This window comes from Sceloporus undulatus, chromosome 1 (assembly GCF_019175285.1).
Source record: "Sceloporus undulatus isolate JIND9_A2432 ecotype Alabama chromosome 1, SceUnd_v1.1, whole genome shotgun sequence".
Taxonomy (NCBI): Eukaryota; Metazoa; Chordata; class Lepidosauria; order Squamata; family Phrynosomatidae; genus Sceloporus; species Sceloporus undulatus.
The window spans coordinates 177,367,972-177,382,800 of record NC_056522.1 but is presented as its reverse complement, the minus strand read 5'-3'; the positions used below and the strand labels follow the sequence as shown (position 1 = coordinate 177,382,800).

The 14,829-nt window shown below is 38.8% G+C and overlaps 1 protein-coding gene across 1 annotated transcript in view; it reads right to left on the bottom strand.

Moving 5' to 3' along the window:
• Positions 1 to 1,621: 1,621 nt before the first annotated feature.
• Positions 1,622 to 14,829, bottom strand: part of ACTR2 (actin related protein 2) — a 32,458-nt gene continuing 19,250 nt past the window's right edge. Inside the window, exons 4-9 of the mRNA XM_042447814.1 lie at positions 13,765 to 13,837; positions 11,522 to 11,658; positions 10,253 to 10,402; positions 9,637 to 9,782; positions 7,217 to 7,349; positions 1,622 to 3,010 (exon numbers count right to left, since the gene is read on the bottom strand). Of these exons, the coding sequence (XP_042303748.1) occupies positions 2,840 to 3,010; positions 7,217 to 7,349; positions 9,637 to 9,782; positions 10,253 to 10,402; positions 11,522 to 11,658; positions 13,765 to 13,837 (810 nt within the window). The 3' untranslated portion in view covers positions 1,622 to 2,839. The remainder of the gene's footprint in view (positions 3,011 to 7,216; positions 7,350 to 9,636; positions 9,783 to 10,252; positions 10,403 to 11,521; positions 11,659 to 13,764; positions 13,838 to 14,829) is intronic.

The window sequence follows — 14,829 nt, the reverse complement described above, 5'->3', positions numbered from 1 at the left end:
TTTATTTAAAGAATTGTCTCTCAGCCTACAAGGGCTCTCAAGGGAATGACCAAGTCAACAGACACTGCTTGCTGTTTTATCCTGACAACAGATAATAACATCATAAAATTTTATGAATCAGGAAAGACAATAATTATGGCTTCAAAGCAGGACACTTGACTTACTGGAACCCCCTTCCTGAAAAAATTGGAAGTCCCCTTCCTTGTTTCAGAAAGGCTATGAGCTATCACTTACTTAATTCAAAACTTTTTGTAGATATTGTATGATTTCTTGCTTCTATTTTTAAAAAAATATTTATAGGATAATACATACATGTTCCTGTACATTTGGAAAAACCATATCTAAATATGTATATATGTATAATATATGTATAAATATATAAATATATTAGATACCTGAATACAAAAATTGCCCAATAGTTCCTACATCTCCTCTGGCATTATTATTTTTTTAAAAAAGGAGCCTATTTTTTCTCCCATTAACCTTTTCAGATTGCTCAGGGCTCTTGCACACTACACAATTATCACAGTTTGATTCCTTTTTAGTTTTTTCCATGGCCACATTCTGGAATCCTCCAGTTTGTACTTTTATGAGGTATTTAGTTTTTTGGGTTTTTTTAGGGGTATTTTTATTATTTTATTTTGTTTTGGAGAGGTTGGGTTACATGATATAATACATTACTGCCGTTATATTACACACGATTTCCTTCTGTAAGTCATCCCTCTTCCTCCCTGATCTTACAAAAAAACAAAAGAAAAAACAAAAAATAAATAAATATTATTATTGTTGTCCGACTCCGGTTTGCTATTGAGCTAATAAACAAAGTATTCTTATTTTATTAAATAAAATTGCCATAATATCATCCGGTCCATTTCTTATTTACATTCGTTTTTCTTATTGCATCCAAACTTCACAACTAAATATTCAGATTTTTCCAGAAAATCACAGTGTAAACCTGTTATTATGAAATTGTAATTTCATTTAGAATTTGGTGCCAGAGAGCTCTAGTGCAACAAATCCTAGGATTTCATAGGATGTAACCATGGCTGTGAAATCAAAATGCTAAATAGGTATTCCTGTTTATGAAGACCCTGCTAGCAAAACTTTTGTTAATGAAAGCTTTTGGGCATATCTGGCTAGAAATGGGCTCTTTTCCATTTGATGGCACACAAAAGCCTCCCAGTGGCACCAGTCTACCCACGAGTAGCACATTGGTCCCATATGGGAACTTGGATGGTTGAGAGACAAACATTTCTGCAGATCTGTACCTGTTTTTTTTAAAGAGATATACGTACTTTTTACCATAATGTGAAGTAGGGGCCTATCAACATGAAAGGGCAGCATATTTAACCAGAATTAACTTCCTGAGACATCCTCCCCCCCTTTTTTTAAAAAAAAAATCACAGTCACCCTGCATTTTTGTACCTGTGATTTTGGCTGAAGCTTCTTCTAGATCTTATTTTTTGAGAGACCTGCTATTTAAATGCACAGAACTAAATACCAAACATGTATTTACCAAGAATGCTCCAGTGAAAAACAGATTTCTTCTTGGTGGATAACACCACAAAGGGTTACAATAATCACCACATGTTTATTTTTGTTTAATAATGGCACATTTGCATTTAATAGAATAGTATTTCTTATACTTGCTTTATTTCTCCTCATCCCAAAGTCACAATTGAACAGGTAAATTGGGTATTTACCAGTTATTAGCAAGGCCTACATTCCAACATTATTATTTTTTAACTGCTACAAATTATAGGTTTCACAACCTACGAACAATTCCATATATAAATATCTGGGTATTTTTAAATAACATGGAACAGTTATATTTAAAAAAATCCAATAATTACTTGGCACTGAGTTATGGTATGTTCAAAATTTAATATAGTTCAATTTTTGTAATGTTGTACCAGTAATTACAGTTCAGACATTTTTTAAACATATTCCTTTGAATAGATTATATCCAGGAAATCCAGTCCCAGATGACATTCTAATATTGCCCATAAAAAACCCTCTTAAACCCAATGGCAGTGAAAGAAAATATGGTACCCAAATGAAAAGAAAAATACTGGAAGAAATTATCTGTGTGCATTTCATAAGAGAAAAGACTATCTACTGCTAAATCATAAAACAAGAAATATACATTTATTACACACAAAAGAAGGAGATTCAGACCTGGAGCATGAGCCATACCAAGCTGCTGCTCTCTGGGGAAAAGTAATATAGCAGTTTCCTCTCAACTTTGCTGCTTGGTTCAGAGATTCATCACAGCCAATTCCCAATTATGCAGACTTTTAGAATCCCATTTTTAAATGGAATCCAAAATACTCTGAAATAGTATTAAAAAATAAGCTAGCAGTTTGACCTAATTTCTGAGTTCTCAGAAAAATATTAAGATACTGAACAGTACAGGATAAAGGCAGAACGATGTAAAGATAAATCACAACAGCCACATGGTAGTAAAGAATTTTTGTCCAAATATCCTCTCATGCTAAAAAAGGGACTCCTCTCATGAGCTACAGACAAAAGCCAACAGCATTACAGCAATAAAGCAAGAAGAAAAAAGCTTAGTGGAATTACTCAACTGCCCACTGGGAAGGAACAATGCAGTAAACAGGCCACTGTTGCCCTTGTTTTGTCTGCAAAGAAGTGGTCCAATTAAGTAGTCAAATACAGCTACATTATCAAATACCTAAACAAAGGGAACCAGAACAAAACCTGGCTTTTAGGTCAAAGGACAGAGACAAGGCCTTTCAATGTCATGTAGCTGCATGAATTCAAATGTTGGCAATAAACGAACAAGAGCATCAAAGTTATGATGGGAATAAGTTTGAGTTTATCGAACTGTCACACCAAGTTTCTCAAGAACACGCACTCCCTTCTCTTGGTATTCTTGTCTGGTCATCCAGAAGTTGTCTTTGTCTTTCATGATATCAGCAAGAACTGCACCACCGAGGAACACCATGTGCTTTCGACGAGGCGGATCTTCAATACGAATCTTAAATTTCTTAAAGGGAAGAAGAGAGTTTATTGACCCAAACTGTACAAAAATAAAAGAAAGAAAAATTGTTTGCCATACCTGTGTAAAGAGGGTTCAAATATTCTAAATGTAGGTAGGTCCTCCAGTTTTCCAAAGGCAGGAACATGGATGCCTTTGAGACTGCCCACTAGGGAGAACAAGCCTCCTCACAAGGCCAGTTATATGTGACAGGTTGATGCTCCAGTGCATAAGTAAAAGGTAAGTTTCTCTAATGAACAATGAACTTTCAGACTCTTACTGAGCAGCTGCTTTCAGTCTTTTACTGAGCATGTACTTTAGAGTAGTACTACTCTTTAGAGTAATAGGCTATGAAGAGATGGTGCTGCAATGAAAAGGGGGGCAAAGATAGAAGCCAGGAAGACAGAAGGTAAAACAGACAGATCCAACAGGTAAGAGATGAGCAATGGGATAGCTCATGACAACTATGTGCACAATCTGCTCAAACTTCAGCCCTATGAATAGGGAGGGAGGATGTTCAGCCCTTCTTCGCAGAAAAGGACAATTGCACAGGTAAGACAAATGGCTCTTCTCCTTGTGAAGAGGGGCAGACTATGCAAAATGTGGGATGTCCCAAAGCTCTTCTAGTTGGGTGGGCAGGCTGGAGCTCGACTGAGAATATTAATCCACTACATGCTAGTGAACACATCTACCAAAGGCATCCTTGGCCAAGGCAAACACATCCAGCTTATCTTGCAAAGGTAGAGGGAAATTTCCAAATCATCATCCTACAAATCAGAAGCCAGGAAACTGTCTGACTGGATCATCTTGAGAATGCTCTTCAGTGTCTCCATCCTGAAGGTCCACTTCTTGATGAAACTGTTTAACTGCCTCAAATATCATTCCCTGAAACTCTGTGAGCATGGAACTTCCTCAATCCCCTTTATCTGGGCTAGGTGGTCTATGGCATCTAGGAAGGCTTCTTGGATTTGGGTGATCCCGGTGATATCTGGATGAACTTAATTTTGTAGCCTTGATTGATGGTATTCAGCATCCATTGACCTGAGGAAGTATGCTCCCATATCCCCATTAACTTCTGGAGCTGGCCTCCCACTGGGAACTGGCGTTGTATTTGCTGGAATCTGCACTGTCCCTTGGATGAAAAGCTTGACTGAGACCTTGCTGAGTTCTGGTAGTGTTGCTGTTTGAACTGGAGTCTCAGATGTTCCTTGTATCCTCTGAAATCTGGCTAAGTTGCTAAGATGAACTAGAAAATGGCTTCTGGACACATGAAAGGACAACTACCCATGCCTCGGTTGCCTTTGTCCTCTTCTTTCCTTTTCATAGATTGGAACCTTCTTCTTATCCTTGGTGTCCAGTAGCACCAGTTCCAAAAACATGCCGAAGAGCTTTGTTGCCAGATGTAGAGCAAAGGTGATGTTGTGGCTAGCTCTGATGTTCATATTCCATTCTTCAATCACATCTGGTGCCTCACCATCTCAACAGAAGCCTGTGCCTTCCTCTCTTACCAGCACCACAAACCCACCTGGAAAGGGGACACTTGAGTCTTGGAGAACCACCCTCCACTATGCTAGGGCAGGTCCAGCTTTGGTATTCAACTGTCTGGGTTGGCATGCTAACACCCAGGGTCTTACCTTTTTTCTTTAATAGGATATTAAAGTCTTTGTGTTGAAAAAGTCTGACAGAAGAGGATGGAGGGGGCTATCTTGATTCCCATCAGAGGACAGCCCCCCCCCCCCACACACCTTCAGAGTCAAAGCAGGTGTTGTGCAGGTCCTCCTCTTTAATCCCCATTTATCAACTGAGATTCTTTATCATCCTCTCTCCCTGTGCTTCTTGGAGAGCAAGGTTACTATTGCTAGGTCCCCTTGATCATCACAGACAATGTTATCCAACTCAAGCAACAGTTGGGAGGCCCCTCCAATGGCACTGGTTAGAATACCAGGAGTGGTATGCTTGGCCAAGATTCCTTTTGCATGGGCTGCTGGGTGAGCTCAAGCCACCTTCTGACTTGCTGGGAGGTGGGATGAGGAGGCAGTGGTAGCTGATGAACTCAGAGAGAGGAAGAGGGTTGGACTCACTGCCTAATCCACCCCATGCATCTCTACCACCCCATCCTGGCTGCACCTGAATTGCCAACCACCCCCATCAGATATGTTCGCTGAGTTACTGGTGGTGGGGAAACTTGCCACAGCCTCATGAGACATCAAGTCTTTTAGCCAGGCCATGAAATCTGCAGACCAGGGAAATTAATGCCCCAAACGGGGTTACATTACTCACTCCTTCCACCTCCGATGGCACTACCTGTAGCTTTGGCTCCAACCCTGGCCTGCAATGGTCTGGGTATGAGAGGCATGCTTGGGCTGCATTATGAATGGGTCCTCCCTCACTTGCCAGCATCACAGGCTCCACCCCGGCCTGTTGATCCTGCTGCTCACTAAGATCTGGGCATGGAGGTCTAGTAGACCCCATCACTTCTCCTGCATGGCTCAAGTTTCCCTTGCCAGCTTAATAATACTTGCTACATCATGCTCTCCCTTTCCACATGACCACGTGTTGGGGGATGGGGTAGATGGGAGGAAAAAGAGTAGAGAAAAAACAGATTACCTAGGAGAAATAGTTCAGGAATTTATATTTCATTCTTGTTGTTTTGAGGAAGAAGAGAAAGAGAGAGGCTGAGGCAGAGGAAAAATCCCTCAGAAAATAGCGATTAGAGCAGAGCAACTAAGATATGTGTGCAAATGGAGAAAAGACAGGAACAAAGACTGGCCTTGTGAGAGAACTGGAGGGCCAACCCACATTTAGGATGTTCTTCCCCCTTCACAGGGAAATATAATTTCAGAACTCCAATGCATATAACTCTCTTTTGGTGGGGGGGGGGGTAGCAGTGACTGAACTATCACAGTTTAAAAGATACTCATTGAAATCCCACATCTGCAGTGCAATCCTGCATCCTCCCACCACCTGGCGGCTGTCAAGTCCCAAGAGGAGCCTGTGCTGCTGTTGCTTACTGGTGGGAAAGTGAGGAAGGAGGAACTTCTACTCATGTAACAGATATCATCTCACTAGTGATAAACACAACTGAATGTCAACCTTTAAAAACCGATCAGCAACAAACGTTGACGATTTTACATATATGTACATGGCAATACACATCACATCTCTAAAAAACAATATTTTGGTTATGCATATGTGTCAGGAGGCATCATATTAAAGAGAAACTGCTTTGAGGGGAAAGGCTCTTAAGACAGGACACTAGAGAATTTTTAAAAGAAATTGTTTAATAAATTGCAGGGGGAGCTTTTTTAAAAAAGAACTTTTAAATTTCTCCAATTACATTAACAAAAGTCTATTAATTAGATTGGGAGAAGGTAGATTAGAATCTACTAGGCAACTTTTAGCAGCAAATATTTTTCATTCCCATTAAACAAAAAATGATCAGTACACTTTTTTTCTCCGTAGTGCTCCTCATCTGTAGAAACTCAATGTAGATTTGTTCTTTAAATGCAGATTAATCTACTTTAAAGTTCATGGGGTTTTGATCCCCACCCACCCCAACTACTACCTATGTTGTATCTAGCTCCAATTGGTGGACTTTCAGCAGCCTGATTTTTTTTTAAAGAAAAATCAAAAGTATTGCTCACAAGCCTGATGTCTATAACTACATGATGTAAACAGTAAAGTGTAATTTCTGGAACAGGTCTGTTCATCAGTAAACATTTAATAAGTTATAGGTTAAGAAATCAGAGAGCTTTCTCTAAAACAGAGACAGTAATATAATAACTGCAGATCCTATTCTGATCATTCAATAAAAGCAACACTGTTCCATAACCAAAAAGGGAACAATGAGTGCCAAGAAGTGGAATAATTGTTTTAGACACACACGTTAGGACTTCAGAAAAATTAATGTAAATGTATGCCCTGAAATAGAAAGTGAATAAACCACTTCCTCCTTATTTCTAATATAGTGGCTGCCTGTAATGAGGCACTAGAGAAATACTGAACATGTTGGCTTCAAAACCTAGTACACCCTAAGGCATCTTATAGTACTTCAATGTACAATTACAATAATTTCTATCTGAAGGTGGTTATTCCAACTTTAGGAACTTTCTATCAAGATGATCATACCATATAATTGACTGCCTTGCTCCCTCTAGTGACAGATGTGTATATGACCTAATCAAAGAAAGAATAACTTGAAGGTTGAATACTTACTGAAAGTTTTTCGACATCACCTTTCAGGACCCTTTCTAGGTAAAGCTGTTTAAGTTCACGTTCCAGTCGTGAAGGCAGCCCAGGATACATAGTGGAACCTCCAGATAACACAATATGCTTATAGAACTCAGATCTAAAGATAAAACATATTCCTTGTAGTTTAAACAATCAGCATCTATATAGCACCTCCACTGTATAAATTACACACTTCCACTTTAATAAAGCGTAACAGAAAGCACAATTAAATACACAACAATAAACACCTAAACAAAGGTTAGAACTATCTACAGCAATAGGAAATACAGCATGGCATATACAGTGGGTCCTTGTTATCCATGGGGGTTTGGTTTCAGGATCCCCCGTGGATAACAAAATCCATGGATGCTCAAGTCTCATTAAATATAATGGCATAGCAAAATGGTGTCCCTTATATAAAATGGAAAATCAAGTTTTGCTATTTGGAATTTATACATTTTTAAAATATTTTCAAACCATGGATAAAAAATCCATAGATAACAAGGACTGACTGTATGTTGTCATGTTGGCTTCAATGTATAGCAACCTTATAAATGAGACAGCTGGAAAGAGACCGAAGGGCCGATGGCCCAGAAGGAGTGGCCCCTGGCCACTCCGGCCCCAATCAAGCTAGGACCCTGGTGACTGCTCAGCCCGCTCCCAAAGCAGGCCACCACCACAGTCCCAAATCGGCAGCTGGCAAGAGCAGATTAAATCCACTCTTAAAAGGACCAGCTCTTGTCAGCTTGGTGCAGCCTTGGCACAGCGTCCGGCCCCTTTTTGGGGGGGGGGGTCATGCTGCTTTCTTTGGCCTATCTGTTTTGGCCCTAGTTAGTACCAATCCTGCTCAGGTTATCTAAATTTGGGGTTGTGGCTTCCCTTCTTAAATCAACTAATCTGTAATGCAGTCTTTACTGAGCACTACTGTCTTCCCCTCTCAGTCAGGTGTTTTATTATAGTTTAATGATAGAGTTTAGGCTTGATTTGATTGTGTTTCTCTGTGTCTTCAAGTCATTTCTGACTCATGGTAACCCTAAAGCAACCCTATCACAGGGTTTTCTTGGCAACCTTTGTTCAGAGAGGGTTTATCTTTCTCATCCTCTGCGAGTGTGTGATTTGCTGAAAGTTATCTAGTAGGCTTCCATGGCTGAGCAGGGATTCAAACCAACACTCATAGTCCAACACTCAAATGGCTACACCATAATGGCTGTCTCCAAGACCTATTTATTTGTCTCTTTGATAGTCACATTATCCATACAACTCTCCCCTACCACCATATTTCAAATGAGATTTTCTAATAGTTTTCTTCACTGTCTAGCTTTCAGATTCATACAGAGAATCTAGAAACTACACTACATGGATGATGCTGACTGGGACTTAGTGCTCTTATCTTTACATTTGGTGATCTTCAGCCAGTTCCTTCACAGCCCTTCCAAATCTTATTTTTCTTCTGAATAAGAGACTACAGTCTCCATTTTGAGCAACAACTCAGTCAAGATATAGAAAATGTTTATCAGCTTTTATTTCTTCATCACCCACTGTAAATTTATGTGAATCATCTGTGGTCATTATTTTTGTCTTCATAGTATTCATCTGCTTTTCCAGTTACTTCCTTAACTGTCCTTAGCAGTCATTCCAAGTCTTTATTGTTTTCCACTAGTATTATGGTGTCATCTGCTTAACTTAAATTATTCAAGTTCCTTCTTCCAGTTTTCACACCTCCTTCCTTCCAGCCTAATTCAACTCTTTGTATGATATGTTCTGTACATAAATAAAACATGTAAGGTTTAATAAGACAGGTTTAAATAAGACAGGTCCACTGTTGTTGGGTTGGCCTTTGTTTCAGAGCCACCTCCTTTGCTCCAGTCTTGTTTGTTTAAATTTCCATCTGATTTCTTGCATATTGTGGAAGACATCTCCTGCTCTTCCTTTTTTGTTTTCTTCTTCTGTTTCACTACACTGATTATTATAAAGTTCTCTTTGTCCCTACACACAAGCTGCTGAACAGTTGCTTTCAGGATTCTGACCCTACTTCTGCTACCCTTTACATTCTTTCTCATTTGCCTAAAGAGTATACAGTAAGACATTCTTTCCCTTTTTTGGCTATTTATTTATTTGCATAATGTCCCTCACAATGTCTCTAGTTTCGGTCCACTCTTCTTCTGGCTTAATAATGCAAATCTATTCTTTTCATGATCTTTTAAATTCTTGAAGGAAGTTCTTTAGATTCTGACAGCATGATTGGTGACATAACTGGTTGCATTTTTTGCTAGTCCTTGATCTTTAATAATCTTTTCAAAAACTTATCTCTCCTTGTTTGTACAAATGTATAACCCGAAAGTGACTCTTCCCCAATCAGTCTTCTGATTTACATAGACTAAGAACTGTAGATTTTCTGCTCTTACCTGGTGTCTATATCAGCAGCCTGGATGGTATTGAAAAGAAGCTCAGCAACACCAACCCCTTCCACATTGATCAAATGTGGCTGGAAGAGAGCCTCTGGTGCTTCAAACCGTTCACCACCAACTTTAATAATTCTGCCATCTGGGAGCTATAGAATAGAGTAAATACAGAACGTATTTTGACACATTCCTGTTATCACTGGAAAACTGTCTCACCAGCAGGTCCAAGGTTGCTTCATGTGTGCACAAATGCAATAAAAAAGGTAGAATGGGCTGAGGAAGACAGTGACTTATTGGAAGCATTGGCTTAATATGCTCTTCAGCCAAGTGGTAAATTGTATAGTTACTGTGTAAAAGACATCAGGCAGATATCAAGTAGTTATTGAGCTATTCACAATTGTCAGATAAACCATCAACTTCTATTACATCCCATAAAATTTAATGTAGAAGATTTACATTTATTTTGGTAGAACTGGGGCCAAAGCATCCAAATAGAATTAAATAATAATGATAATAAAAAAACCTAAGAGCAACATGCTTTACTCAAACCAGCATTAGGGTTAGTGTTAATATGCTACAGTTTAAGATTGCCACTGCATAACTCTTAAAACATACTTACTGTGTAAGACTCAACTAGCACAGTGGTTTCCAAAGCCAGCTTTTGCTCTTGTTCTATGTTGTAGCCCACGTAGCAAAGCTTTTCTTTAATCATACGAACAGTCTCAAAATCAGCAGAATGGTTGAAGGCATAGCCTCGTAATAAAAGCAGCTGGTATTTTAAAAAAAAAACTTAATTAGTGGCAAATCTGATTAATAGTCCCCATTATACATGTTCTGCAGTAATGCTTCAACATTTTTGTATGACAATAATCATCATTATATTTATTGCTGATAATCTAATTTGTGACACAAGCATACACCCAAGTTTAGACTATCTAGCAGTGGAATTCCTTGTGGTTTTTGAGAGCAGACCATTACTCTCATAATGGTTAGAGAAACAAAAGCAGAAGGCAAAGTTATTCTTTAGATTTTCTTGCAAAACAGGTTTTTAATGCAGACATTTTCAAACAGAACTACAGTGGATATCCTCTTTCAGGAGTTCAATCACCACAGTGAATCTCTTTAAAAATAAGAAAATTTATTTCAGCCTTATCAATTATAGTAAGACAGATAAAAAAGATGTGAAATCTTGTGCCTGTCAAAGTTTATTAAAAGTATAGTAATCAGTTTCAAAAAGCAATGCAAGATCATACTGATATTAGGATACCATCAGGATTACTAATTAGGAAATTAATAAAATATCAATAATCCTCCAGGGCTAGTTCATATTAGTATAATCTCTTCAGTACTGAGATAAATGTGGGCTTAGCAGCACATTTACAGACAAAAGCCTAGAGGTATGGATACAGTAAATAACTTCTTAAAGAGAACTCAAGCAAAGGGTTACAGAATAATCTTGTAATGCTTCCATTTTTAAAACAAAGATCTTGAATACTCAGCACAAACTATTATGATGTGCAATTTATAACTGCATTAATGAGAACAACTTAGGCTGTAACATACATTTTGGTAGCAAATACAAGTCACAAACTTTGTAGCAGTTAGGAATAGGGTAGGAAGAGGAGGACACAGATGCATTTATAAATCTGAGGCATATACATTCAGTACTTGACCAGGCACTTTGAAAAAAGTGTTCAAGGCTCTCCCTGTCCACCAAGAAAGCTCTCTATATAACAATCCTTTGTCAGAAATATTCAATCATTCTGTATTCTGCTAATGCCCACTGCAGACTTGGAAGGAGGAGGAGGAGGAGGAGGAGGAGGAAAGAAGAAGAAGCAAGAGCAGCTATTCAAGTGATAGCAGAATAGGCACATGTACTACAACTTACCTTGATGAGGTATCTGGTAATATCTCTACCTGCAATATCTAGTCTCCTGGTGAGATGAGGAAGAGAGAAGCCTTCATAGACTGGACAAATATGAGTAACGCCATCTCCAGAATCCACAACTACACCAGTCAGTAAACCTGAAGAATGATGGTGAAAAGCATGTGAAAATTTCAGTCTGGAGCCACTTCTATCTAGTCCCAGGCCTGTTTTCAGAACCAAAACTACCTTGGTGCCCTGATATCTATGTTGGATGAAGGACTGAGGAAGCATGACCCTGCTGATTCTCTCGCAGTTACTTCTGACAACATAAGCCATTCCATTCTTCTGGACAGATTATTATTTGAATGTGTGACTTCAGTGGGTTTCTACAGGACTAAAATAGTTTGGTGAAGCAGAAGAGGGGAAAAGTGGAGAAAATAGGCCTGACTCACTTCTGTCCAAGCTGAGAAATGAAATGGTCGCATTTCTATCTTACAAAAGCTGGGATGGAATACCATCCGAGTTCAAGCATTGCTATGATCCCATTTTCTCTCTTGAGCTTTAAATTACATCAAAACTAGTGAAGGAGGTCATTTTTGTAGGTGCTGAATCAGTGTCTGGATGTTGTCATATGCTGGACAAGGGTCAATTAAACTGAAAATGGTTCCCAACAATAGTTTCTGTGGATTGGTGGTTTCCAGGAACCAGGTGAGGGACCGAGCCTTGATAGGGACATACTCCCCATTATGATGCAGGTGTGTTGTCTGGGAGTACTTATGGGTTCAAACTTGTCACTGGAGACCCAGACAGACTGACTTGCAGTGCTTGGGAAGCTGGTCCACCAGCTATGCACTTTCTTGGATAGCAATAACCGAGCTGCAGCAGTTCATGGACTAGTGACTTCCCTGGTAACTATTTCAATGCCCTCTTCAATTGCCCTTGAAGACAATATGGAGGTTCCAACTTGAGCAACAATGCTGGACTGTTGACAGAACACCTTGTGCAGGGGTCCCTGCTGTGGAAAGCCCTTCATTTGGAAGACTGTTTGGCTCTGGCACTGGCTTCATTTCAGCACTAAGTTAAAATTCAGCTTTTCACCAAAGCCTCTGAAGTGCAAGGACTAAGGGCTGATAAGGGGAAAAATCAAAGTGCTGGTTATCTGCACACTTGAAGGCCATCTTTTATCACACAAGCATAGTAAATCTTATGAACAACTTTTAGAGTTATTCCTTTAATAAACTTATTTATTAGTAGATTTAGATCCCATCTTTTCAGCAACAAATGGCAGGTTATCTAACAATTTAGCAGGGGAAAAACCCCAGAACAGATAATCAAAACTGAAAACATATGCATTAAAGCAGAGGATGTTAAAAAAGCTAGAACCAAGTAAGTTTAAAGAAATACAATAATAAAGCAAAAAGGCAGCACTCATTTAAAAAGATGTAATATATTTTATGTTTCTGTGATATAATTTTTTATTGGGAGCAGTACTGCAAGCATGTTTCATGGATGAAAAAACAAATTAAAAATAATGTGAGTTCATCATTATTAAGCTGACTCTTCTGCTAGTTTTAACTGAAAAAACTCACTGAACAGTTTCCAGCAATGGTCTTCAGTGAAATTAGGCACGACAATCTCCCTTCTCAATAACAGCACCCTCCCCCACAACTAATCCAGAGGGCTGAAATATCTGAAAAGGCCAATTTTGGAAGGGCTTCAAAGCTCTAGGAGGAAGAAGAGGGGAAGAATGTTCTGTTGTCCAGGTGCTGCAATATCAGTATAACATTTAGATTTAAGCCATTGTGGTTCTATTTGTCTCCAATGTATACTTTTTTTTCAGAAGTTAAGTTTCTCCAGTCCCAGGAAATGATGTAACGAATGGAACAGGCTTTGGAGCCTTTTGAATCAGTATATGAAACAGTCTGCTTCTGTAAGAAATTAGCATGCAGGAAGCATTCTAAATCTTAAGACCCAACAATAAGGCACTTGACCAAAGCAGACATCTACCATTGTATTCTCCTAGGCCTAATCATGATCTTTCATTTGGTGACAGAAAGGACTGTACAGTACTTTAGAGAACACATACCAGACATATTTATTCTTTTTTCCTAAAGACGACCAAAAGAAGGTTGTTGGGAAAAAGAAAACAATAGCCATTAGGTTTGTTAGTTTGCTTTCCCAGTGAAATGGTTGGTCCAGGAACTCTTTGTACTTGGTATTTTTTACAGTATATACATTACAAAGTAGTATCTAGACTTACTTACCTTGAGCGTACAGAGTGAGAACTGCTTGAATGGCTACGTAGACCCCAGAAAACTGATATGTTTCAAACATTACCTGGAAAATAAAAAATATCTCGTTGTAGAATTCTCTGTTATAGTAAACTTTATACTGATGCTCTAAAGGTGCTAATGACCGCTATTTCCTTACTTTGGTGTTCAGTACATGCTAAGAAATATGGTTCATAAGTCACAAGAATGTTCCTGCAGGTCATTTACTTTCTTTTAGTGTAAGCAAAATATCAGTGATTACCTTAAAAATGCAATGTGAGAAGATATAATTTCTTAGCATTTACGTCTACAATTGTGGGGGTGGGTGGGGGTTAAATTGTTTTACAGTGTTCACAGGCAGGATGGACACTAAGATGACAAGATGCTAAAACATTCTCTCCTCATATTTTCCTTCTACTTCACTTGCACAGTGAATTGAATACATACAGGGTTGTATCCTACACAGGCTACTGTTGGAAGAATAATCTCCCTTCTCTGTTGCAGTTTTCCATTTGCTTCTACTCCAGGACATTTCTTCTTGTGTAACAGGATCTCTCCTTCACTGCCATGGCAGACAAGATGTGGGTAGATGGAGAGGAAGGAGTGGTTCTATTGCATGAATGGAAATCTGCTTATGTGACACTGTATGTCATCAATTTTTACAATAAAAGCAAGTCCCTTTCTAGAATGCTATCTGCAATACAGAGAATTGAAGGCAGAAAGTTCATAAGTAGGCCAGACTATGCAAGGATCTAATAAACATAGCTATTAGAGAAACAAAAGACATGGCACATGGACACACTTAAAAAAAAATACACACACACACAGAGAGAGAGAGAGAGAGAGAGAGAGAGAGACCGAGACCACTGGGAAATGTGTTTCAGAGGTTTATACTCTCCATTGGATACTTAGCCATACCATTACTTTGTAATATTTTGCTGATATAAATTTGGGGAATGTATACCCAAGTCTCAAGAATTTCAAAAAGAGAAGCATGCATTACCATAAAGCACTATGGGCTTTCCTTTTGTTGGACTGTAGGTCAGAAATGCTATAATA